Raw genomic sequence first — 26,021 nt, 5'->3', positions numbered from 1 at the left:
CATGAGGAGGAACCCACAAATAACTTCATGAAATTTGACCCGGGGCAACCATTCTTCATGCGAAATTTTTGTGGAACTCTAGCTTGGATCCCGGCGATCGTAACCCATCAGAGCCAAGTGCATTCTTTCCTGACAAAACTACAGACAGACAGCTGCAGAGGCATCGTCAGGATAATATCCAAAAGGAAAAATGCATGGGAGACCAAAATCACGGGAGGAACAGTGGATCCCATGTGGAGATTCCCTAGCTCGAACAGCACACAACATGCACACACAACTCAGCTGGTGCCGCACACTTCAGAGGGGGGAGGCACAAGAGCCGCCAAGAGATGCACTGAGCCCTCATGCACAAGCAACCGGAACAGCAGGCGACACTGTGGCATCACAACCACACACAACTCGCAGTGGTTGCTAAATCAAGCCAGTGACTGACATCCTTAAGTTGTCCAAGAAGAGGCACTGCCCAGCCAGCGCCTGCTTCTCGCAAGAGAGTGAGATCTCTGCTGGCAGAGGCAGCGTATCACATTACTCCCAAAGCTGGCAGCGGCTTTCCCCTGCCTGATGCAGGCTGTCGCGCACTTTCTGGAGCCGGGACATTCTGTCACGCGGTGGTGACGGGCAAACACCACATTTGTACTACTAGGAAATAAACAGTTGTTTCTTTATGAAGATGTGTTAAGTTGAGTGTTCAAAACTAATCAAAATTAGTGAGACCCGATGGCTACGACACCAATAAGCAGTCTGGTCGAAGTTTATTTCTTATGAGGGCGACCACGGCCGAGTGTGAGCAGACGATAGCCGGCTTCTCCCAGAAGTACATATTTTTTATTGAAATTCAAAAGCAGATTTTTGCTTACTTCAGCCTATTTATTAACCTGTGTCAATAAATATACACAGTAACAGTAAGAAGTGCACTGATCCAAACACCCTTCTTTATTGAGGTCAGCTATTGGCCAATAGCAGCTGCGTTGAGTATGGGAATCTGCTATATGAGAAATACAGTGCCCAAAGAGAGAGGAGAACGCTTCCGTTAATAAAAGTGTTTAAGAAAAAGTTCAAGTTCTGTTTATTTGCATCATTATAATGCAGGTATGCTTGGGCAAAAAGTGAAAATAAATTCACTTGAGGGCGCCCGAGTTCCCATATACATGGCATAAAACAAGGATTATATCAAGATTACAATAGACAATAACAGTGCAATACTGCTGAATAAAATGAAAAAAAAAAAAAACATGTTAAACAATGTAATACAACATCAACAACTTCACATTAAACTGTGCAATATCAAGATATAATAGTGACAAAGAAAAATTTTCACATCAAGACATTCTCTTGTATGTTACGTATGCTGAATTTTTCAACATAAAGGTTTTGGGACATTAGTTTGTTCAACAAAAATGGAAGTGCATGACTTAACATTTGTAGTCCATATTTAGTGCGACAAAAAGGAACGCACCAATATTGCCTGTTGTGAAGTGGATGTACAACAGTATTAGTTCTTACAGTTATGTACAGATTTCTTGTATCTAATACATTAGGAATATTCATAAAATTTAGGCACTGGAATAATATTAAAATATCGAGAAATTCTGCAGTGCGTGCATTTTAATCTGCATTGCCGATATGACATAACGCTTTCTTTTGTATTATGTGAAGCTTGTTAATGTTAGACAATGTGCTATTTCTCCATACCAAGAAACAATAGTTGATATGTGATAAGAACAGTGTGTTGTAGATCAATAACTTAATTGATACAGGAAGGTATGAACGAAACTTTGCTAGCATGCCAACGCACTTATTTAGAGAAGATATAACCGAGCTTACATGAGGCTCCCAGCTCATGTTTTTGTTAAAAAGTATTCCTAGCGTTTTACTGTATCTACCATTTCGATATTGGAGTTTTCAAACTTTATCACTGGTTCTAATGATAAAGAGCTCTGGCGTTCATGAAGTAATGCGGCCTTTATTTTTTTGAGATTCACTAACAAGCAGTTTGCAGTGCTCCACGAACTGAGCTTTTCCATTGTTTTGTTGATAACTGAGATAAGGGACTGTATGTTGCTGCCTGTAAATATGAGGCTTGTGTCATCTAGCTGCATACAATATATAGCTCGGTTTGTTGCTAATAGTTATTATATCATTAATATACAAAATAAACAGTAATGGACTCGGAATACTTCCTTGGGGGACTCCTCTGGTGATGTCCTGACAAGTAGAAACACGTTTTCCTATTGCCACACACTGGCAACGATACTGTAGGTAAGTTTTTAGGAGAAGTGCTGTGATTCTGCAAATGCCATATAATTCCAATTTTTCCAACAGTATTTGATGATTGATGTGGTCAAACGACTTTGAGTACAAGCCTTTGAGTAACCAATGAATACACCGATGTACACTTCATTTTCAAATGCTTCTAGAATTATTTCTTTTTGCTTTAATGGAGCGGATTCTGTGGACCTATTTCATAGGAAACCATACTGTAAGGAACTAATCAATTCAAATTTCATGCCAAACTTTATTAGTAGTTTATAACTTACCTTTTCCAAACTTTTTGAGAAAATAGGTTGGGCCTATAGTTGGCCATGTCGTTTTTGTCACCACTTTTAAAAAGCATGCTAACCTTAGCTACTTACGTTAGCTTTGGAAAACAACCTGTGGATATTGAGAGATTATATATGTAAGTCATGACTGGAGCTATTATTTTAACCATGTGTTTAACCGGAGCAATCTGTATGTTGTCACTATCTCGTGTTTTGGTATTCTTAAGTGAGTTAAATATAGCACAAATTTCCACCTTATCAGTTAGGTCAAAGTACATGCTGAAAGGGTTTCTATTTATGGGATGTTTAGTCATACGTCGATTTCGAGGACAGGACACAACAATATGTCTGAAAAAGTTGTTAAATTGTTCTGCAAGTTCAGATACCTCAATACAATGTCCTTGAAAATTTAACTCCGTGATTGCTCGCAATATTTGTGTGCGATTAAGCAAAGTGTTGAGTTCATTCCACATCGGTACACTGCCCTTACAGTACTCTTTATTAAACTGGTCGTGCAGGAAGCAGCATTTTCCATTTTTCAGAAAATTGTTTAGCTTGTTTCGATATTTTTTATAATTGTTAAAATCCTCTGGATATCTGGTCTTGAGAAATTTTTTGAATTTGCGGTTAATCCATGGTTTCTGGCTTTTGTTAAATGTTTGCAAAAATTTTTCTCTAAGACATTCAAAATAAATGCGCTTGAAAGCAAGAATGAAAGCCTCGTATGCAGCATCGACAGTTCAGGAGTGAAAGACGATAATCCAAGTTTCTTTTTCAAGGCACGCGTTGAAGGTATTTAAAGTCGCGGGCGTGATATTCTGTGCTGTTTTTACATGATTCATTTGCGCATGCATTGACTTATCTTCACCTTTGACAAACAAATAAATGGGGAAGTGGTCGCTTCTGTCGCAACACAGGATACTGGTTGTCAGATCTTGTGTTTATATTGGTTATAAAAAGGTCAATCGGTGTCTCTGTGTGGAATGTAACACGTGTTGGTGCATCAGTTACAATAGCCTGACCAGGTGACTCTACTGCTTATTTCAAAAAAGTGCTTCTTCATAGTGGCAAGTTTTTAAGATATCAATATTTAGGTATCCACCAAGAATTATTTTCGTTTTTTGAATTAACATAATTCAAAAGCCTTTCAAGACATTTAATGAAATGTTCAATTCGTCCCTTGTTGGCCGATATATGACAGTGTAAACAAATTTGTAAGATAAAAGGTTCAGACACTCTACGTCGTCTGATATAATGGAAAAGTCTGTCTATTTCACATTATAGCTTAATTTTTGCAAGCATTTCTAGACCACCACCTTGATTGTTTGGTCTATTAAGGAAGAAGCTTTGATAACCTTTTTGTTTAAAAATGTCTGTATTTGAAGAATACCATGCCTCTGTCAACATTATCATATCAAAACTGAAAACAAATTCATCTAAGAGAACTGAGAGTTCATCCTTCTTGTTTCTCAGGGACCACACATTCAAGTGAAAATAAGTGAAAACATTTTTAAAAACATGAAATGCATTATTGACATCTTGTGAGGGCAGGGCCATTGCAGAGCACAGTAAGGGAAACAAAATGTGCACTCTGCACCGACTAGTTAATTTTTTCTAGATTATGCTCATTATGAATGTGCACGATCAATGATGCTTCGTCTTTCTTGGCCAAAACCTTGCCATTGCTTGTCCAAACAAATCGCCAGTTTCTTGCTTTCTTTTGCGTAAGCGCCATGCCAAGAAGACGCTTCAGCGTTGGGCAAAGGTGCTCATTAACGTACAGTGGTGAGCCGGGGAAAATCCCAGTTCCTGAGCCGATAGGTGTGTCTTCTTTGCTTTTTGCAGGATTTATATTGCATGTTGCGCGGTTCTTAAATTGCACGATTATGTTTAGAGTTGCATCAGCATGTCTTGTCGGCACACGATGGCACAGTTCAGTATATGTTTCCATGACAGGTTCATCTAAAGCAGCGCCGATTTTGTGCAGAACCTTAGGAAGGCTTTCACTTTCAGTCAAAAGTACACCTTTTATCTCAAGGTTGCGGTTTCTTGCGTACTGCTCAGACGCAGTAACACGGTTCTCAAGCTGGGCAACTTGCTTTGACAGCGTTGAGCAATCACCTACAAGTTTCGTGTTAATTGCCTTGAGGTCTTTTATTTTATTATTTTTTTTTTTTTTTGCAAGTTCGTCATGACAGAACTTGTCTGACAGGACTTGTCTTTAGTTCTCTTAGTTCTTTTCTTAGTCCGCGTTCTAGCTTAGATTTGAAATCCAATATTTCCTTCCTAAGTTCCTCACGAAACTTGACGGAATCAGCCATAACGTACACAATACAAGAAAGCACACAAGCGCTGGTGTCAGCAGTAACTAAGACAAAAATCAGAGTGTTCTGTGCACTGATAGTGGAATAATGGCTCTACCCTGCAAATATACAAGGAAAACTTCAGTAGGTTGTCGGGCTCCCCTCGCTGCTGCCAAGTGGTCGCAGATCGAAGATGCAATCCTTTATGTAGCCACAGTAGCTTGCTCTTCACCCTGGTGGGCATGAAGTCACTGGTAGTCACGCATGTCACCACAGTGCACCTCGCACAAGCTGATATCAGGGCACGAGGTACGCAGTTGACCGCCAGAACGGTCCGAGCTGCAAATATACAAGGAAAACTTTAGTAGGTTGTCGGGCTGCCCTCTCTGCTGCCAAATGAGTTTGTGTTCCATTGCGAGCTCCATGTGCCACACACATTGCAAAATATGGCTGCGATGTTCACAGCAGAGCATGCTATCCGCGGACTGCATTCTTTCACCAAGCCCGAGGGGTGAATCAGGTCCTCAGCAGTGTTTTTCTACGCTTTGTGCAGCACTGTAAAAGAGCAGGTAATATTTTGGCATCCTACTCTGGCATTTGACAATTTAAACTTGATGTAGCATAACTCCCTTAGCAACCAGATTCGTGACACAATAGCTTTTAAAGTTTAATGCTATTGACAGTCAGTCTCTTATACCCGTGTCACACGGGCATTTGGAAGGCCTTCCAACCAATAGTCAGTTGACTCAAAGGTCAAGTTCGAGCTGCTACAAGGGCGGTTTCGAAGGCTGCCGAGTCAATAGTCTATCGAATCAACAGAGCACCCTACAACACTATCGAAATCTCGATGGCCTTTGAGCGACGGAAGCGGAAACAGCGCGAACATGTCCTCTCGTTCACAGTGCACTCATACTCACGGTAAGAAAGAACAAATCAAACCAAAATGCTCTAAAAATACTATATGAGTGTTAATTATTCAATAAACCGTGTTTGCCACTTGATATGTGCGAACTGCACATACTCTCGACAACAGCGACATGCTTGTGTTTGGACGGACGGACGGACGGACGTTATGAGCGTCCCCTTTGGAACGGGGCAGTGGGTTGTGCCACCAAGCTCTTGCTATTATACTGCCTAATGTCCTACCTAGGTTAAACAATAAAAAAGAAGAAAAAAACACTATGAACTAGCCCACCCAAATTTTCTGATCCCCTATTTCGAACTGTGCTTTTGTACCTGTCTGTACCTGACCTGTAACTGTCCTTTTGTACGAAAATAAAGATCCGCAGCGCCGCACAATTTTGCGAGACACGCCTGAACCACTCAACGGACTTTGAAAAGTGCCGTGTAACAGCGCGACAACTCCTTTGAGTCGATAGAGTTGTGGCGTGTGACACAGGTATTACAAACCTGAAGAACTACATTTCCTTGATCAGGTGGCATGTGTGCATGCTCATAGCAGCACCTCCATATATGTAGACAGAGGGTCCATTTCTTCAGTTTGTTCTGATAAAAGCATCTTCTTTTTGCTGAAACACACAGACACAGGCTAAACATCACATGGCAGTTCATTGCCTTCACTTTTCATTCTCGCTCATGACTTTGTGACATTTGAAATGTACAACAATTTTTCGTTATCAGTGATGATGCAGCAGTACGCCTCACACAAATAAAATAAACACTTTATTTGCTTTCTTCATCACACAATGAATTTCCTGATCACTCTAAGCACACAGTGCCCGTTAGGTGACCAGGCATTGATGGAACAGCTTACTTCCATAAAGAAAACGCATATATCAGTAAGCTTGTTACACTTGTTACAAACTGAAAGCACTACATGGTAAATGTGCAGCATACCATAACGCTACAATAAAACACTGACATGTTCACTGATAGTTGCCTGAACATATACACCACTTCCTGATTTCTTTCAGCATTCTTCATTTCATGCTTATATTATAGAAGTTGACACTGAGGTTTGCTAAATATATTTGGCACATAGTAACTACAAGGTTGTTTTACAATAGTTAGTAAGCACACATGGCTTACCATACCTCTCAAGTTTTCTTTGTGTAACATTCTTATTAATGGGTACATTATATTCATAATAAAAGCAGTGCTTTGTGAGTATGCTATAATTAAAAAGCTAATCAACTTTCAGTATGTGCTTCTTATTTTTCTGTTCTAAACTGGTTTCATCTAATGCTGTGTCATAAGTTGTTTTTTTACTATTCTTCTAATTACATGGTTGATCTTGTGTTGTTTTCAGAACAAGTGCTGTACAGTGTAACGCCATATGTTAATATTGATCCTACCAATGCCTTATATATTGAGTTTCATATTCATTGGGGCCTTACCTCTCATGTTATAGAACAGAGCTGCTACACCCCTATGTTTTTTACATGTGTATAGAATATGGTCATTTCAGGTACAGTGTTGGTCGAAAAATGAACCTAGTATTTTCAGTGGCCTCAAGAGGGAAAGCCCAACAAATGCAGAGAATGCAAGGGAAACTATGTTGGAAAATTGAGCCTGCTTGCAGTTAATTACTTTGTGGGTATTCAATTTTATCAAAGTATCAATTTGATCGAAAATTAGTGACAACAAAGTTATCAATCATTTGACATATAGTGCCACCCACATGTAGCTTTATGTTGCACCAGAAAATTTTAGTTGTTCTTTTCTGGTTTGATATTGAAGAGAATCAAAGATGTCCATGAGGGTGGGCACCAGGGTCTAAGGAGGATAAACCACAAAAGGAAACATAAGACATAGATTTCCCTGTTCAAGTAAATCTGAAGTGCAAAAATGTTCACACTAGGCCACCACTACTAAGTTATGTGAATTTATGCCTTAGCAAGAAAAATGTGACTGATGGAAGAAAAACCTTGAGTTAAGCCTTTGAATATTTTATAAGGGTGGACCCTGTTCATAATTGTAATGCTAGCTTTTCTGCTAGGTAGCTTGCCCAACTAATGGCAGCATAGTCATTTTTAAGAACAGTGTGTACTAGCACAGTTTGCTTTATTATGACATGGAAAATGTATACGTGGCTCTCGTGATGAAACCATGTGCAAGAGATACAACACAGCATGTGCAGCTAGCATTTTGTCTGCATTTGAGTGGTTACCGGTCAAGTCATTGGTTGGGCAAATGTTCAGTGCAGAGAAGTGCACTTGCAAATTCGAAGGCTTCATTGATGAATATAACAAAAATCAAATATAAAAACATCAAGTAACTCTGTCATATATGAAATTCTATAAAGCATACCATCATGATAGAGCACTTAAAGCAAACAAATTTAACATTAAAATGTAGCGTATATGAAATTTTAGTTACATGGCTCTTGTAAAAGTACAATTCAGGAGATATAGATGCATTCTTCAGTAACTGAGGTTATTTAGTGCACGAAAAGGGACGAAAAACAGTGGCAAGACGCGGACGCAGCGCTGCGTCTGCGTCTTGCCACTGTCTTTCGTCCCTTTTCGTGCGCTAAAGAACCTCAGTTATGGAATACCAACACGCCCTAACCTACGCTCTTTCAAGTTGCATTCTTCAGCTCAGCCTGTTTTCTTTCCATTCTCAAGAGCCCAGAACCAAGGCAATGTGTGTGTCTGTACACGTGCACGTGTGTTTGCGTACATTGGTGTTAGCAGGGGAGAGGGGATTAATACACAACATACAATAATGCATGGCTATGAAAAAATCGTAAAGGATATGTAGAAAACATCTAGTTGCAACATCGGGGTAACAAGGTATCAATTCTAGAACACAAAGTGAGGATATTAGAGAATGCAGTAAAGCATATAAAAGAACAGATAACCCAAAAATATTTGGCAGAACTATGGTACTATGAGCAAGTCATCAGCTGAAGTATTACAAAAGCGCAAAAGAAATAATTTAAAATAATGGGATTCATGAACACATGAAATATGCTGATTTTAGTATACAGTACAACAATAAATAATCAGCTAGGTTAAAAAAAAAAACGGAAACTATACTGAAAGTTAACACTGAGACTGAACACAACTGACAGAGTAAATATATGAAGCTGTTTATAAAAAGGTCTTTGATGTAGGGTAATTAGAGTGGAGTGGAAATTTGTCCAGTTTTGGTGCTCCAGCAGATCTAGCTTAAACCAGTTTGCCTTGGTGCACTATCAAACTTTCTCTTTAAAAATTTTGTGACTTTCATAAGCTTAAAGTGCTAAAGTAAAAATCTGCCACTTGCTGCAGTAGCCCGGTGGCTATGGCATTGCACTGCTGAGCTCGAGGTTACAGATTCGATCCCGGCCACAGCAGCTACATTCTTATGGGGATGAAATGCAAACACGCTCACGTACCGCGCATTGGCTGCACGTTAAAGAACCCCAGGTTGTCAAAATGTATTCGGAGCCCCCGCTACGGTGTGCCTCATGATCATACGATTTTGGCTTGTGAAATCCCAGAATTATGTTTATTTATCCGTTTCTAAAAGTCACTACAATTGAACTATTTTCAGGTAAAACACACTTATTTCAAATTTGGCGAGTGGTTGCCTGGCCTAGTGAGGATATTTCGCCATTTCAAATGTAGTTGAATAAGAGAAACTAGACTTTGGCTCAAGCAAAAGCTTCTTAAATGAACTTGTGTTATGTTTCATAATGGTCTGGTTTTATAACGTAGATGTGTGGCTAATATTTTTTGTTCCCATAAAAGCTTTGTTGCCTGATTTCTTTCATTTTTATCCTAATGGCTGGAATTGGCACCCAGAGCTACAGCTTGAAACTTGTCTCCCATTGTTTAACTTTCTTACATTATATGTATCTTTGATGGGCATCAATAGAGAGTTTTAGAATAGGGGCCCCAATATTTTGGGGCCCCAAAGAGCTTTGCAGGTGTTAGCGTTGGGGCACGCAGGAGTGAAGAGCTTTAGAATAGGGCTTTGCGTTTGCAGGTAGCGTCTTGCGCTGACAGCGCCACTACGGCGTCTAAGAAAAACGATTAAAAATAATTAAATAAAATATACCATCTTATGATATGAATAGTAATTTTGACTTGCGTGTATTCGCGTTTAATTACAATTTAAAGGTTATTCTTCAAGCAGCAAACAATTAGTTGTGCTTAGTTTGGAGCAACAAAACCAACTTTACATGCCTTCACCAGCCAAGCTTAGCCGTGTTAGGCCTACGAGCCATAAAATCCACACTCGAATTCGGAATCAGCGGCGTCTAATCAATCAATCTTCATAACACACGCTAGTTGAGAGAAAGCGATAACTGCAGTCACTTCTCCTAGCTTGCGAACTTCACGCATTACTGCGAATCGAACCCAGTTTGGTGCTAGGTTAGAGCCATCGCTTCGATGGGTGCCGCCATGTTTGTTGACGCAAAGCTTTTGGGAACGCTATTTGAGCTCCCGCAAAATCGGTGAAATAGCGTTCCCAACGCAATACCCAAATGCAGTTTGCGTCTCGTGCATGCGCAGTGGCTTCGACGCTATTTCTTTGGGGCCCCAAAACGTTTGGGGCCCCTATTCTAAAACTCTCTAATACCTACTAAGTGTGAAGTACTGGCCAACAGTATTTTTTATTTATGTTTGTGTTTAGGTCAGCGCAGGCAACCTTTATTCTGAAGTCAGACAAGCAACCAAATACAGTTTGTTGAAGTGGTTTTATGTAATGCTGGTTCATGAAATGTTCTCCATTTCAAAAATAACTTTGGATATACGGGATAATAATTTTTAAGTTTTAGAGAATTTTTAAAAATCGCCTGTGACAGGTAGCACAGCTCTTGTCCTTGAGCTGTATTCGTTGAAGAGGCCAACGTTACTAGCATGAGAAATCGGAACACATATTCAACAAAGTAACAAACAATAACTAGGTAACTTCATAATTAGTTGCATTATGGCATATTGAAATTCCAGGATTATACCAGTTTCGAGATATGTCCCAAAGTGCAGGACGAAATACATGGGCATTCCAGTTACTCTTGTGCTTCAATGCATACAGGAGCATTTTGTTAAGTGGAACAGTGCATTTTTATGGCGAGTTTGATGGTGCATATCTCCAAACTGGTGTCATTCTAGAAAATCATTCCATGTAGATACGCCTTGCAAGCTCACCGGCTACAATTCCTAAATTGCTATACTTCTCGTAAAGCAATTAATAATTAGTGAATTTATGTTAATTAGTTTAATATGTTTCAATTTCTCATGCAAGTAATTTCCGCCTCTCTGAATAACCCAGCTCAAGGACTAGAAATGTGTTATCTGGAACAGGCGATATTTAAAAATTCTGTAAAACTTAAAAATGATTGCCCCATATTTAGAATATATATGTGATGGTGAAAGAGAAAAGAAAATCTGAACCAAGTGACAACCTTCAACAAACAGAACCGAAATGGTAACAGAACCAAAATGGTAACTGTGTAGTTGGCTACATCATCATTTCATCATCATCATCAGCCCATTTTCTTTGTCTCCTGCAGGATGAAGGCCTCTCCCAATTACTTCTGTCTTGAGCGAGCTGATTCCAACTTGTACCTGCAACTTTTCTAATTTCATCACCCCACCTAATTTTCTACCATCCTCGACTGTGGTTCCCTTCCCTTGGCACCCATTCTGTAACTCTAATGGTCCACAGGTTATCTGCTATAATTAGTAACTACATATAGTGACAAAAACACTAGATTTTGCTGGTAGTGACTTTTATGAAATGAGCTACAGATGCCATCACTATAAACAATCAATGAAACCTGCAAAAGTCTGGCTACACTGTGAGCAAACCATGCTGGCTTTTAGCTGCTAAATGGTTATAGTACACACAGAATGTTGATTTCTGCTAAATGTGTGGTCCAACAAGCCACTGATGGCTCAAGGACAACCTCAAGGAAACTAGGCTGTGGAAGGATGAAACAGCAGATTCCTCAAAATTGTCAGCAGATTACAGCTCCCCATTTGGTAATTTTCCACCCACTTGCACTGAGAGAAGTAGGATATTGGCAACCCTTGTTACTGGGCTTTTATAGCCAGTTGTCATCTGGCCAGTTTTCAAGCAGCACGGCCTTCTCTCTCTCTTTTGTGTCACCTTTCTCCCCTTTAACCTCCATGCCAGCACATATTCACTGATTTTCTGGTCCTCCCTGGGTGAGCGTTTAAAAAACTGCATGGCAAAAGGACCTGTTGGATTATTTGAGAGCTTGAATATTGTAACTGGTTGAACATTTGCAAGAGGATTCATACTGGTTCTCAGCAGAGCTTAACTTGAAAGTTGATTGCCATTGTTTTTTTATTTCATCTGCATGTTTTATGTGTATTTAAAAACTCTTTGTGCTGTCTTTAACATTTAGCCATCTCCCTATAGTATGGGCACTGTCAAATACAATACACCCATTTCATGCTATGCCAAGCCCGATAAATCTGTGAAATGGGATAGCTAGATCTGTGTGCTGCCAGCGCACAGGAACCATCTGCAGTCCCTATTCTAATAAGTGCCAGCATGATCACTATGCCATAATAATGAGTGATGTGCACTGCTCAATGATGCCTTGTGAGCCCCTGGTGAAATGCACATTGGCTGCTGATGTGCATGTGTATGTGTGAGATGCGCAAAGCTTTTGTTGGAACTAAATCAGCAATGCAAAATTACTTTGTTAAACTGAGAAAAAAGAATCATGATCTGACATGAAAGAGAAATAGAAAATATTTTGTTAAATTATTTTTTTTAATAGAGCTTGAGCTTTGTATTACTAATTGTGTGCTCATAATTAACTCTATAGCTATAAAAGCCACCCACCGTGGTTGCTTAATGGCTTTGGTGTTGAGCTGCTAAGCACTAGGTCACGGGATCGAATCTCGGCCATTGTGGCTGCACTTCAGTGGGTGTGAAATCCGAAAACACCCGTGTACTTAGATTTAGGTGCACATTAACTCCTGGTAGTCAAAATTTCCGGAGTCCCCCACTATGGCGTGCCTCATAATCAGATCATGGTTTTGGCATGTAAAAACCGCATAATCTAATCTAAGCTGTAAAAGCTGTTATGAAAAACGGGCATCTGCGTTGACACGATTACATTTAGGCAGATTGAAATCATCTTCAAAGCTATCATTCTGATGGATGTGTTGTTCAATCCAGGCGGAGTACAAGTCCAGTGCAGCAGCCCAAGCATTTCTGGCCAATTATGATGCAGCCGATGTCGCTGTGGTGACCTTGAATGGCAACTCAACTGCCATATGGACAGTGAGTCCCCCGAGTCAGGAGGCCCTTATTGCAGAGTTGTACCGCTCACCTGTACCCCTTCGCCTCAGCTGGGCCTTCTCTCGATTAGTGGATAACACCAACGCAGAGAAAGTTGTCGGCAATGAGCGCACAGTGCAACTATCTGATGAACAAGTGCGGAAGAGTTTGGCGGGGATGCTTAATGGAAACCAAACTAATGTTACGGTACCTCCCATCTTACCACGCTTCCTCCTGGTACCACGTAAGGGCAAGTCCGACGTTATTCATGCACTAGACACACCTGGCACGGGATCATACCGCAACTTGACTCTTCGGCTGCGAACAGGAGCCTTCAACAACTTCAGTGCTCGCAGCGAATGGTGGGAAGTACAAGAGCACTGCACAGATTCGTATCCGTACCCGTTCCTGCGTGACGATCAAGGCTCATGCACTGACTTAAGTCTGGTTGTCTTCAATGACAAAGTCTTCCCTCAAGCCCTCTCACAACTAACAGGATATGGGTAAGCTTTTATTCCTGAAACGTCTTCCAATTGAGAACAGCTTCGTCTGCTATTTTTTTACAGTAGTGCATTGCAGAGAAGTTGTTTATAAAACCTTTCAACCTGTCTTAACCCTTTGTCTACATTCCACATAAGAAATAACATAAGGCTCCAAAAGATTACACTGGGCAATCTGCAGTGCATTAGCAAAATCCTGCCACATGGTGCTTGTGAATGTTAATGTCCGTGTTATGTGTGCACCACATGATGTTATGAACAAAGCAGCTAGCTGTGATTGCAGCTTTTGTTGCAATTAATAAATTCTGTGATGTACCATACTCAATTGTTGTCATAGGAGCAATATAGTTAAACCTTGATGTAATGGAGTCAGTAAAATCAGCGATTTGCTCGGTTGAATATTGAAATTCGATCTTTTATGCAAGTAAGTACAGTCGCTGATGCATTTTTCTTACATGAAAGGGGCCGCAAAGTTTTCCGAGTTATCGGGCACACTGAAAAAGAAAATTCCAACGAGAAAGAGAAAATTATTTTGTTAAATTTGAGAGTTGGCAACGAAAAATATGGTTTCATGCTGCGTCAAGGATATCTTCACATCGACATTACGAAGCGAAGCCAGCCACGCTTTAGCTTCTACTCCGCCCCCATGTCTGATAGTGTCGCCTGCAGTGGAATGATGCTATCGTGAAAAGCATAGCCAGTGGAGAGTGAATAGTTTGTCTGCCTCTCGCTTCAATGCATCTCCGAAACTTGAGATTACGTAACCGCCAGCATAAAACGCGTGGGAAGACAGCGCGTGATGCCACGACATCTCAGCTTGCCCAGTCTTTGCCCACGTAGCAAATTGCCTCTAAAACAGGTCGCACAGGCTGCAGATGCACTCAGCTACGCTAACAGCCCTGCACAGCCAGGGTCACACTAGAAAAGAAGGCATGCGCCAACCTGCCCCCATCGGCCTTGGCGCACACTTGATCACATTACCACGAGCTTCCTCCCCCTTTCCCCTCGTGCTACCATCCATCTCGGCTTGCACGCTTTCACTCGCACCTAAAGCGTACAGTGTGCGGGGAATGATAGGACCTTATCGCACTTGGACATGACACTGCTACACTTGGGCGGTCATTGTCGGTCGCACTTCATGCAATTTGAGAGGTGCATTTGTAAGCTAACTCATGTAATTCAACCATTTGGTAATCTGCGTCTGCAAAAATTTCCATTTGTTGTCTCTGTATTCCTTCACGGCAGCAGTGAAATTTCATTAAATTGAAACTGTGTATAAACACGTTTCGTTATATTGAAGTTCAAAATACATGGTGTTCTGAGGACAAGAAGTTACAGAAAGTTAAATACTTCGTTATATCGAGGTTTAGCTGTAGTTCCTGCTGGTAGGAAATTCAAAGTTAAAATGTCTGAGGTAAAATTTGTGGAATATTAATTCACCTGAGGCATGCTATTGCCTATGTTGTACACTACTATGCTCTTAAAGAGGCTGTGAACCACTTTTTATTGAAGTGTAGAAAAGTATTCGAAGTGAAAATAGCCTATTTCAGAAATTCTTTGCCGCAAGGAGTACTTCAACGCGTTCAGAAGAAGCGGACTTATTGGCAATCAAACAGTCCCTTCGCTGTGCTTCTGCTCCTTCTACAATGCCTTGCACTGCGAAAGCTACGGAGGAGCAGGGCACGACCACAATGCTCTGCCTACTGAATGTCACCGTGGCAGGCAGTTCAAGTTTGATTTTGGATGTTAGCGCAGATGCCACTACTTACAATTTTGGTGCCTATGACACGCTAAACTTAAAACTTAAGCCAAACGTGGTTGTCCTCAGCAAGCCACAGTGCGCCTAGCCAGTGTACTCATGGCGGCACGCCGTGGCGGCCACGGTATCTACGCTACGTAGCGTATTGAAATCTGCTTTATTACGAAATAAAGTGTGTAGAAGAGAATGAGGAGCAGGCTTCCGTTGAAAAGAAAGCGTTTGGAGAAAGGTGACTTCGCACTCCTCTTGCAAGCTCCACGCACCGTGTGCAACAGCAAAACTTGGCGGAGATGTTCACAGCAGCGTATTCTTCCCACGGACGTTATTTCACCTAGTCCAAGGGGTGGTTCAGGGCATCTTTAAGGAATAGTGCATTATTTAGCAGAATGGAAAAAGAAAATTTAACAATGGTCTGCACTTTGCTCATCATAAAGTCTGGAGCCAATCCTAGCACCCCATTTGGAGTGTCTATTACACCCTGTCATTGCTTGTGAATCGCATGTGTTATTGTGCAACACTGTTTAATTGTATTATGGAGTAACTACTTAACTGCATGTACAAGTCTGAAGGCTATGTCTATCCTAATGTTTCATTCATTGGCTGTCTCTGCAAAGGAACATTCCAGATATAGAAGAGTGCTATGCATTTGCCTTGAGTATACTTGTTGCCTTGCTTTGTAATAACTTTTCAACTGTAACATTGCAGAATTGCAGGGCTGTACACCACCTTCGTGCTCGTCGTTTCTCGTTTGATTCGTGGTTTCATGGCTGGCAGCTCGTTCACCATCATGTTTGACGACATGCCTAATGTGGATCGTGTGCTCCAGCTTTGCCTCGACATCTATCTTGTGCGGGAGAGCCGTGAATTAAGCCTTGAAGAAGACCTGTTTGCCAAACTGATATTCTTGTATCGTTCCCCAGAGACTTTAATCAAATGGACACGTGCTGCAGACCAGCAACCACTGGCCTAATTGCATCAATCTCGACGGATTCTGTTTCAGTTTACTGAATATGTTGTGACATTTTGATATTTGCATTGTTTTTATCTTCACTGCATTGAAGACTGAGAGACTGTGGCAACCAACTTATTGCACCAAGGGTGCTCACGCCCACCCACCCATCTACTTTTAAAAATGTGCCTGCCTTACATTATGGCCATTGCAATACTTACCAAGACATCGTTGGAACCAGAAGAAATCTTAGACTATGCAAAATATTATATAGTATAATAACAAGCAGCATTGTATAATAACAAGCAGCATTTCTCTTTTGTACAACATATAAGAAGCCTTGTTATTTTTGGTGAGTGCCATAATTTAGGGCACTTGTTCTGGTCTTTCAGATTGTGGTGGTGTGCAGTGCTTTGTATCATTTGTAATATATTTTTGTACGGTGATGCATAGAAACATCAGAAGGTTCATTGTGCTCGGATATCTAGTCTTGTATGCGCATGCCTGATGTGAGATACTGTTTTATTGAACTAGATAGGCCAACAAAACTGGCATATGGAGGGTTTGTTCCTGATGATGATGCAACCCAAATGTAAGGACTGTAATATTCTTATACTGAAAGATGAAACTTCAGTGTAAAGCTCCTGAGCATTTTTACTGTTCGAATTATTTTATTAAATGTGTCATAAGTTCCTGCATCAAAATGAATCGGGGGGCTTGTTCTTGTTTGAAGTTGAGTTTTTTCATTTATGATACAGCAGAAAGCTGCTTATGAGTCAATTTTAGCGGCATGTAATTGAAATCTTGTCTGATTACACGTACTTGTACTTTTTGCATGGGAGTGGTATTTAAATTAATGGCTCTGGAGCTGTAACACCTTTTATTTAAAAAATAAAAATTCACTATGAACGTTCACACTTCCATCCCTTGCTGTGAAAGAATGAACTTCCTTTGCACACACATTGCTGAAAAAATAGTGTATGGTTAATTCAATCTGCAGCACTTTGATGAGTTTATTATCTGTATTGTGGGAATACTGCTCAAATAACATGAAACATGGACCTGGAATTGGGAACATGGAAACATGGAATTTGAAAGAGAAAGTTGGATCAGGCTAAGATCTGACGTAGCATCTTCAAAGGTACAAATTGTCAGTAGGGGGGTGTGTGAATATTTGAAATTTCCAAATAGTAATTGATCAGCAACCTTGAATCGAATAGCCACTACTTGTAAATATGAATGGAGTCTTTAGCCCTTTGACTGCCAGGTATTTTTTTTCGGCTACTGCTCAGTGCCTGCCAGCTTTCCTTCGCATATTGGTTCAGCGGAGCTTTCATGCTACAGAGGCAGAGTCTGCGTCCTTGCTTCCTCCTGATTCAATTATTTTATTAAACGTTCATAAATTTGCTCACCTGACAAAGATCAGATACACATGCCAAACTGGTTTGCAATGGCTGACCTGCCAAGACAGAGTGAGAGAGCCACAAGACATGCATCCTAACTACTGTTGCAAGTTTAAATTATTTCAATGGAGGCGAAATGCGAAAACACCCGTTTACTTAGATTTAGGTGCACGTTAAAGAACACCAGGTGGTTGAAATTTCCAGAGTCCTCCATTACGGCGTGCCTCATAATCAGAAAGTGGTTTTGGCACGTAAAACCCCATAATTTAACTTTTTTTTTAAGTTTAAATTATGAGTTTTGTGTGTTTAAATGAGCACAGCTGATACCCAGTGTTATTTTTTGCTCGGGTTGCTGTTGTAGAGACTGTGAGTGCACTGAATACATGAAACGAGTATATATAGTGGTAGTCAAAGGGTTAATAGTTCATATTGTCAATTGTACAGGACCTAACATGAAACCGAAACAGAAGTGCGACAACTTTCATCCTACCACAGCGACTCTAAAACACAAGTTACATAGTAGTGTACTAGCTGTGTTGCTGACAGAACCAGACTTTTCTGGCTAAACCAGTGAATCATTCACACTGAAATTTTGTTAATACGTAGCCTGGCACAGTGAACTTTGATGCTATTCATGAGTGCTGCACATATTTTTTGTTTAGAGTTAATAAAAACATGCATTGCTGAAGCATTAGTTCATATAGTGGCACCATGTGGTTGTGACCATACAGACCAGAAAAAACAATTTGTGTATGTCATTCTGCCATTGCCGCAGATGACACACATTTCCAAATCGGTCTCGACAGTACACAGGTGTCTACAAGGCCTTGCTAAACTTCCTCATAATGCATGACCACGTATGCTCCTGAACTACTTCATATGTGAACAAGCTGCTTACATGTTTCTAGTGCTGCATTTGTGCTTCTAATAAACCATGTTTCGTGTACAGTGCAACGACAAAAACTTAACATGAACATACTAGTATATCAATATACTTATATACCTATATCAATAGATAGCTTTATACTATTGTAAATAAAGGCTGCTCATTATTCAAAGACTCTTCAAAAAGTATTTAATGTTTGATTCGATTCAATTCCTGTTCAATTTAGTTTCAAAAGTTGCCACTTGTATACCCCTCATACCCAGTACTCTTTAAGTGGATACTTCCCCACACAGAGGTCGCAGGAATGAGGCTGCTGGCAGAGTTGCACAGCATTTGTTGGATGAACGAATCTGGCATCAATAACTTGTACTCCTTACATCCAAGGCAAGTCCGCATCATCTGCAACAATTTCAGCAGCCTGCCGTTTCCCTGCGGACCCAAGGGCTGAGAGAAGTCTTGCGTCAGCGTCTTTGGTTTCCAAAGAATGCTGATGGTTACAGAACTGCAATGTTAAGTGATTGCCAGTTTGGCTGAGCTATTGCTGAAAAAAGCTAAAGCTAATCCTGTCTGTATTACAACTCTTAACCATACAGTTTCTCTATCCTGTCAATTTTCAATTGCAAGGACTACACTCATGCCACTTTTGAGGACTGGTTCAAATTTTCTTCTATGAAGAAAAATAATTATACAGTCTCCACACACTTTGGGAATGACATCTTGCAAAGCATTCCACTGGTAACTGGTTATCCAGAATTTTTGGGGTTCTGCAGACTGTTACCAGACTGACAAGCATGTTTCTGCAAGACAAATTGTGTGACAGCAGCAGAAAAGTGATTACGATAGTACAACAGCAGTATCCCAACAACAGTCTCGTGCAACATTTATGCAGTATGTCATTCACAAGCTATGCCAAAATACAAATTACAAATAGGGTGCTCGATACTTCATACATAATGCTTGTCAAGTGAAGAATCGTGAGAGGTGCATGCACAGAGAAGCATGACACATATACCTAACGTGATTCTGGCCACTTATGACACGACGAATACTGTCAGACTTATGACATTCCTCACGAGTTCCTGCAGGTTGCTGAAAGGCCATCAAGGTTGCCCCAGTGGTGTAATCTTGCCACAACTATGTGACTAAACACTAACACACCTAAAGAAAAGACATTCCACAAGAACACATAATACAAGAGTTCCGAGCTATTCAAAATCAATATAAAAATAGCATGGAATTTTACGCTGACGGCTCTAAAACACAAGAATACGTGGCTGTGGGAATCTTAACTAAAAATTGCGAAAATAGCATTTGGATAAATAATTTTTGTTCAGTCTACCGCCGAAATTTATGCAATATGGATGGCAGTAAAACAAATTACCACCAACAAGCAGAAGAATGCTATCATTTATACTGACTCATTAAGTGCGCTCAATGCACTCCGCGTGTGAACCTCTGCTTAGCAATATCCTGAACATGGTGGCCTATAATAAATATGGAAGAACCATACAATTTTGCTAGGTTTCAAGCCATGTTGGGATACCAGGGAATGAAGCAGCAGATAGATGCGTGTTCATGGCCGCGCACAAAGGCATAACGCACACAATACTTCCATATAAAGACAGTATCTGAGCGATTCATAAGCGCCTGGCATCAAAGTGGCAACTAGAGTGGGACTTGCATGCATAACAAGTTACATGCAACAAAACCCCTGCTTGGCGAGTGGAAGTCGTGCAGTCACCAGCAACGCTTCTATGAAGTGATCATTTGTCGTCTTCGAATTGGGCATACACACCTGAGACACAGTTTTCTACTTCGAAACGAAAGCCCACCAACTTTTGAGAAGTGCCATGAACCACTTGCAGTAATGCACATTATGACATGTTCACATACTGAAACACCGAAATACTGAAATACGGAAGCTTTTACAGAATCTCTATCATTTACACATACCTTTACGATTCGCCTCAATACTGGGAGATGATCAGCTAGTGCCTTTCACTGACTTATAGAAGAAATCGTTTTTTTTCACAGACTATATATAAAGTAACGCAGCTTTCGCTGCTTTAACATTTAATTTCTTAATATCTTATGGCTCGCGCAGCATGGCCTTAGTCACTTTTGCGCCATTAAACCCGAATTAACAAACATATATATAAACATATTTCAAGATTCTATACCCCTTTTTGCCATAGTGGCACATAGCCATTCAGAGGATTGGCTATGGATTGGTACATACCCAGTGGTACAAGAATGGGGAAGCTCAAATATAAAAAATTTAGGAAAACCAAGCTGTTGGAATATACCTAGAGATAAGTCAATGTTATGCGTAGAAACTTGAAGTTGTGATTGTTTCAAATATCAGAGATGAAAATATGTAGAAATGTGCTCATTGGCACTACATTGTCAAAGTCATAGCTTATACAATTAAACCTTGTTATAACGAAGTATTCATAACATCTCGCCCAAGAACATGAATAAAACAAATTGTGTTTGTATGCAATTTCAATAAAACGAAATTTCACAGCCACCGCAAAGGAACGCCGAGGCGAGAAATGGAAACTTCCGCGGACGCAGATGGTCAAATGATTAAATTAAAAGCGGCTGCTTCCAGACGCACCTCTCAAATCGCGCGACAAGAGTGACCGTCGAAGTAGAGTCGAATCGCGTTCGGTGTAAAGTCCAAGTGTGATATGATCCTATCGCACCTCGCGCACTGTGTTAAAAAAAATTACATTATGGGGTTTTACGTGCCAAAACCACTTTCTTATTATGAGGCACGCCGTAGTGGAGGACTCCGGAAATTTCGACCACCTGGGGTTCTTTAACGTGCACCTAAATCTAAGTACACGGGTGTTTTCGCATTTCGCCCCCATCGAAATGCGGCCGCCGTGGCCGGGATTCGATCCCGCGACCTCGTGCTCAGCAGTCCAACACCATAGCCACTGAGCTACCAAGGCGGGTCCCGCGCACTGTGTGCTTTAGGTGCAAGTGAAGGAGTGCGACGGTGAGACAAGAAAGATGGTGGCTTCACAAGTGCCGCCTTCCTGCGGGAGGAAAGGGGGAGGGGAGCAGGCACGCGACAGCGCGATCATGCGCGCGAGGGGGCGGGATAAGTTGGAGCACATCGCGATTTATGGCGCGCCTCTCGGCCGTGGCTGCGCATGGCTGTAAGCACGGCTGAGCGCATACGCAGCCACGCACCCTGGTTTAGAGGTAATCTGCCGCGTGTGCTGCAAAGAGTGGGCGTGCCGAGACGGCATGGCACCATCTGTCTGTGTTCGCATGCATTTAGTATTGGAGGTTGCGTAATCTTGCGTTTCGGTGACCCGTTGGACACATTTCCTGACAGCGTCATCCCAGTGCGGGTGACACAATCGGCCACGGGGGCGGAGTGACGGCAGAGTGCATGCGAAAGCATATGTGGCTGGCTTCGCTTAATCATACCACCGATGTGAAGATATCGTCGGCATATGTGGCATGAAACCATATCATTCGTTGCCGACTCCCAAATTTATCAAAATGAATTGTTTTCTCATTCAATTTTGCTTTCTTTTTTTTTACATAGCCTGGGAATTTCAAAAATTCTGCGGCCCCTTCCCGTGTAAGAAAAATCAATCGGCGACTGTACTTGCATAAAAGGTCAAATTTCAATACAACTAAATTTCGATATTACGAAGCAAATTGTCGATTTTACCCACTCCGCTATATCGAGGTTTAAATTACGCACTCACTGGTACTCGGGTGGTTGAAATTAAACTAGACTACCCGGCCCGCCATATGAATGAACTCTAGGATTGATACCAATAATGCTTCGCATTGAAGGGGCCGGGTTTGATAATTTGACTTGTGATTCTTGACACCGACTTCGACTAAAATGCACCTTCTAGCAACAGTAAGTGCTGCTGCTTGTTACCTCGAGCCTAAGGAGACTGCAGCATGTTAGAGGAAGACTGCAAGGTAGGCTCATGTTAGAGCCTTGGACATGGACTCCTGCTTTCTGGCCCAAAAAGTGATTGATCTAGCTCTAAAATCCTTTTTCCTTTCCCCACAAGAAAATACTGTGCTTCTGTGCCACACTACTGTATGTGCATGATGTACCAGGCTTCCCATAATTCATGCTTTCCAGCTCGTATGGTTGTTCAGCAACATTCCAGCAAGATGGATGAAACAAGTATACAATATAATCGTATAAATATTGTATAAATGGTGCACTCCCAGGAAGTACATCTCCAGGATTGGAGTGGCACCTGACACAGGCAAAAGATGCTAAGAGCCAGTCGGGCTATACTAATCCAGGTACAACTAAATTAGGAAGACCCACTAAGCTTCAAAAAAGGACACTCCCTCACAAGAACAGGAATTGACTTCCTTGGTGGATTCGGACTCCCTCCCAAATGACTCATTCGATCAACCAATCGCCCTCAGTCCCCAGCAGCTGCGGATCAGCCGACCAAGGCAGCGGTCAGACCTGTAACGCAGCAAAGGGTGCCAAGAATCTCTGGACCTGGACAGGTTATCAATGGAAACTCACCCTGGCAACCTTTAATACCCAAACTCTCTCGAGTGAGGCTAGCTTAGCAGGACTCTTTGAGGAACTATCGGGCATTATTTGGGATATCATTGGCCTTAGTGAGGTTAGAACTGGTGTGGCTTATACAGTGCTGACTAACGGCCATGTCCCCTGCTATAGACGACTCCCACACAAGAAGCAGTAGGGAATAGGATTCCTAATCCATAAAGACATTGACAAATTGTACAGCACTAATGAGACGGTAGCAGTAGTCTTAATAAAACTTAATAAGGGCTATAGATTACAGGTAGTACAAGCCTACGCTCCAACCACCAGTTGAAACGAATAAAGAAGAATGAAAGTGTCCAACTCAAGAGATAAGATAGAATTCGCGGAACCATCAAAACTGATCAACAAGGCGAAAATAAGTGATATTCGAAATTATAACATGAGAAAGACTGTGGAAGCCGTAAAAAATGGACACAGCCTGAAATCAGTGAGAAGGAAACTTGGCACAGTACAAACCAAGATGTATGCACTGAAAGATAAGCAGGGTAATATCAGCAATCGCGAAGGTATAATAAATGCAGCGGAAGAATTCTATACTGACCTGTACAGTACCCAGAGGACTCTGGAGAACTCCATTCAAAAAGATAATGAACAGGATACAGAAAATCCTATAACTAGAGATGAGGTCAGAAGGGCCTTGTAAGACATGAAACGGGGAAAAGTGGCAGGAGAAGATGGAATAACTAATCAAAGATGGAGGAGACATACTGATTGAAAAACTGGTGGCTCTCTATACAAAGTGTCTATCAACTTCAAGGGTTCCAAAGAACTGGAATGCCAACATTATACTAATCCACAAAAAGGGAGACAAAGAATAGAAAAATTACAGGCCCATTAGCTTACTCCCACTATTAGATAAAATATTCACCATGATAATTTCCAATAGAATAAGGGCAACACTGGACTTTAGTCAACCGAGGGAGCAGGCTGGCTTCAGGAAAGGTTACTTACTCTACAATGGATCACATCCATGTCATTAATCAGGTTATGGAGAAATCCGCAGAGTCCAATAAGCCTCTCTATATGGCTTTCATAGATTACGATAAAGCATTTGATTCAGTAGAGATACCAGCAGTCATAGAGGCATTGCGTAATCAAGGAGTACAGACCGCTTACGTAAATACCTTGGAAAATATCTATAGAGATTCCACAGCCACCTTAATTCTACACAAGAAAAGTAGGAAGATATCTATAAAGAAAGGAGTCAGACAAGGAGACACAATCTCTCCAATGCTATTCACTGCATGCTTGGAAGAAATATTCAAGCTATTAAACTGGGAAGGTTTAGGAGTAAGGATCGACGGCAAATACCTCAGCAACCTTCAGTTTGCCAATGACATTGTTCTATTCAGCAACACTGCAGACGAGTTACAACAAATGATTGAGGACCTTAACAGAGAGAGTGTAAGAGTGGGGCTGAAGATTAATATGCAGAAGGCAAAGATAATGATGAATAGCCGGGCAAGGGAACAAGAATTCAGGATCGCCAGTCAGCCTGTAGAGTCTGTGAAGGAGTACATTTACCTAGGTCAACTAATCACAGAGAACCCTGACCATGAGAAGGAAATTCACTGAAGAATAAAAAGGGGTTGGATCGCATACGGCAGACATCATGAGCTCCTGACTGGAAGCTTACCATTATCATTGAAACGGAAGGTATACAATCGGTGCATTTTACCGGTGCTGTTATATGGGGCAGAGACTTGGAGACTGACAAAGAAGCTTGAGAACAAGTTAAGGACCACGCAAAGAGCCATGGAATGAAGAATGTTAGGTGCATCGTTGAGAGAAAGAAAGAGAGTGATTTGGATCAGAGATCAAACGGGTATAGACAACATTCTAATTGACATGAATAGAAAAAATGGCACTGGGCAGGTCATGTAATGCGTAGAGCAGATAACCGTTGGACCATTAGGGTGACAGAATGGGTACCAAGAGAAGGGAAGCACAGTAGAGGACAACAGAAGACTAGGTGGTGCGACAAAATTAGGAAATTTGCGGGGGCTAGTTGGAATCGGTTGGTGCAGGGCAGGGGTAATTGGAGGTCGTGGGGAGAGGCCTTCGTCCTGCAGTGGACATAAAACAGACTGATGATGATGGTGATAATGAGATTAGCCAAAATTAAAAAGCATTAAAAGCTTTGCTTTACTGGAAACAGAATCTTGACCAGGAGTATACTTCTTACTGTAATACTTTGTAAGCAATCTCAAGCCCTTCAATCATTGGGACAGAAAACGAGTGCTTCTCTATGTTTCTGTGGTAAAGTTGTAAGTGTTCCTTCTGCTTGAGATACAATAGCGATGACTGGGCAGGTACTTTAAAGTCTGAGACAAAGTAGATGCTGTCTCCCATTCATTGCTGAGAGATCTTTTGGGGGAACTGAGTGTGGCTACTCTTAATGCAAAAAGGTCTTAAGCTTTGCAGAAGCAAACTCATTTGCAAGATATGTACGGAAACAAAGAAACAAGAGAAGCTGCACTGATCACAACTCTTAAAGGGCCCTCACCAGGCCACATAGCAAATTTTGGTTATATGCTGGAAGTTGTCATGTGCCCTCTAAGGAGTGTTCTACCACAATAATTTTTCGAATTAGTTCGTTAAAATTACAGGCCCATTAGCTTACTCCCAGTATTAGATAAAATATTCACCATGATAATTTCCAAAAGAATAAGGGCAACACTGGACTTCAGTCAACCAAGGGAACATGCTGGCTTTAGGAAGAGATACTCAACAACGGATCACATCCATGTCATCAATCAGGTAATCTAGGAATCCGTAGAGTACAATCAGCCTCTCTATATGGCTTTCATAGATTGCAAAAAGGCATTTGATTCAGTAGATATAGCAGCAGTCATAGAGGCATTACATAAACAAGGAGTACAGGA

General features: G+C 41.2%; 1 protein-coding gene across 3 annotated transcripts in view; it reads left to right on the top strand.

Annotated features, from left to right (window-relative positions):
- Positions 1 to 17,180, top strand: part of Piezo (piezo type mechanosensitive ion channel component) — a 237,466-nt gene extending 220,286 nt beyond the window's left edge. For all 3 annotated transcript variants that reach the window (XM_050191503.3, XM_055062065.2, XM_050191500.3), the window contains 2 exons: positions 12,956 to 13,560; positions 16,022 to 17,180. In XM_050191503.3, coding sequence (XP_050047460.1) covers positions 12,956 to 13,560; positions 16,022 to 16,286 — 870 coding nt within the window. In that variant the 3' untranslated portion in view covers positions 16,287 to 17,180. The remainder of the gene's footprint in view (positions 1 to 12,955; positions 13,561 to 16,021) is intronic.
- The last annotated feature ends 8,841 nt before the right edge of the window (positions 17,181 to 26,021 follow it).

This window comes from Dermacentor andersoni, chromosome 1, assembly GCF_023375885.2.
Source record: "Dermacentor andersoni chromosome 1, qqDerAnde1_hic_scaffold, whole genome shotgun sequence".
Lineage (NCBI taxonomy): Eukaryota > Metazoa > Arthropoda > Arachnida > Ixodida > Ixodidae > Dermacentor > Dermacentor andersoni.
The sequence above is the reverse complement of the archived record's forward strand: the minus strand, read 5'-3'. Positions and strand labels throughout refer to the sequence as shown.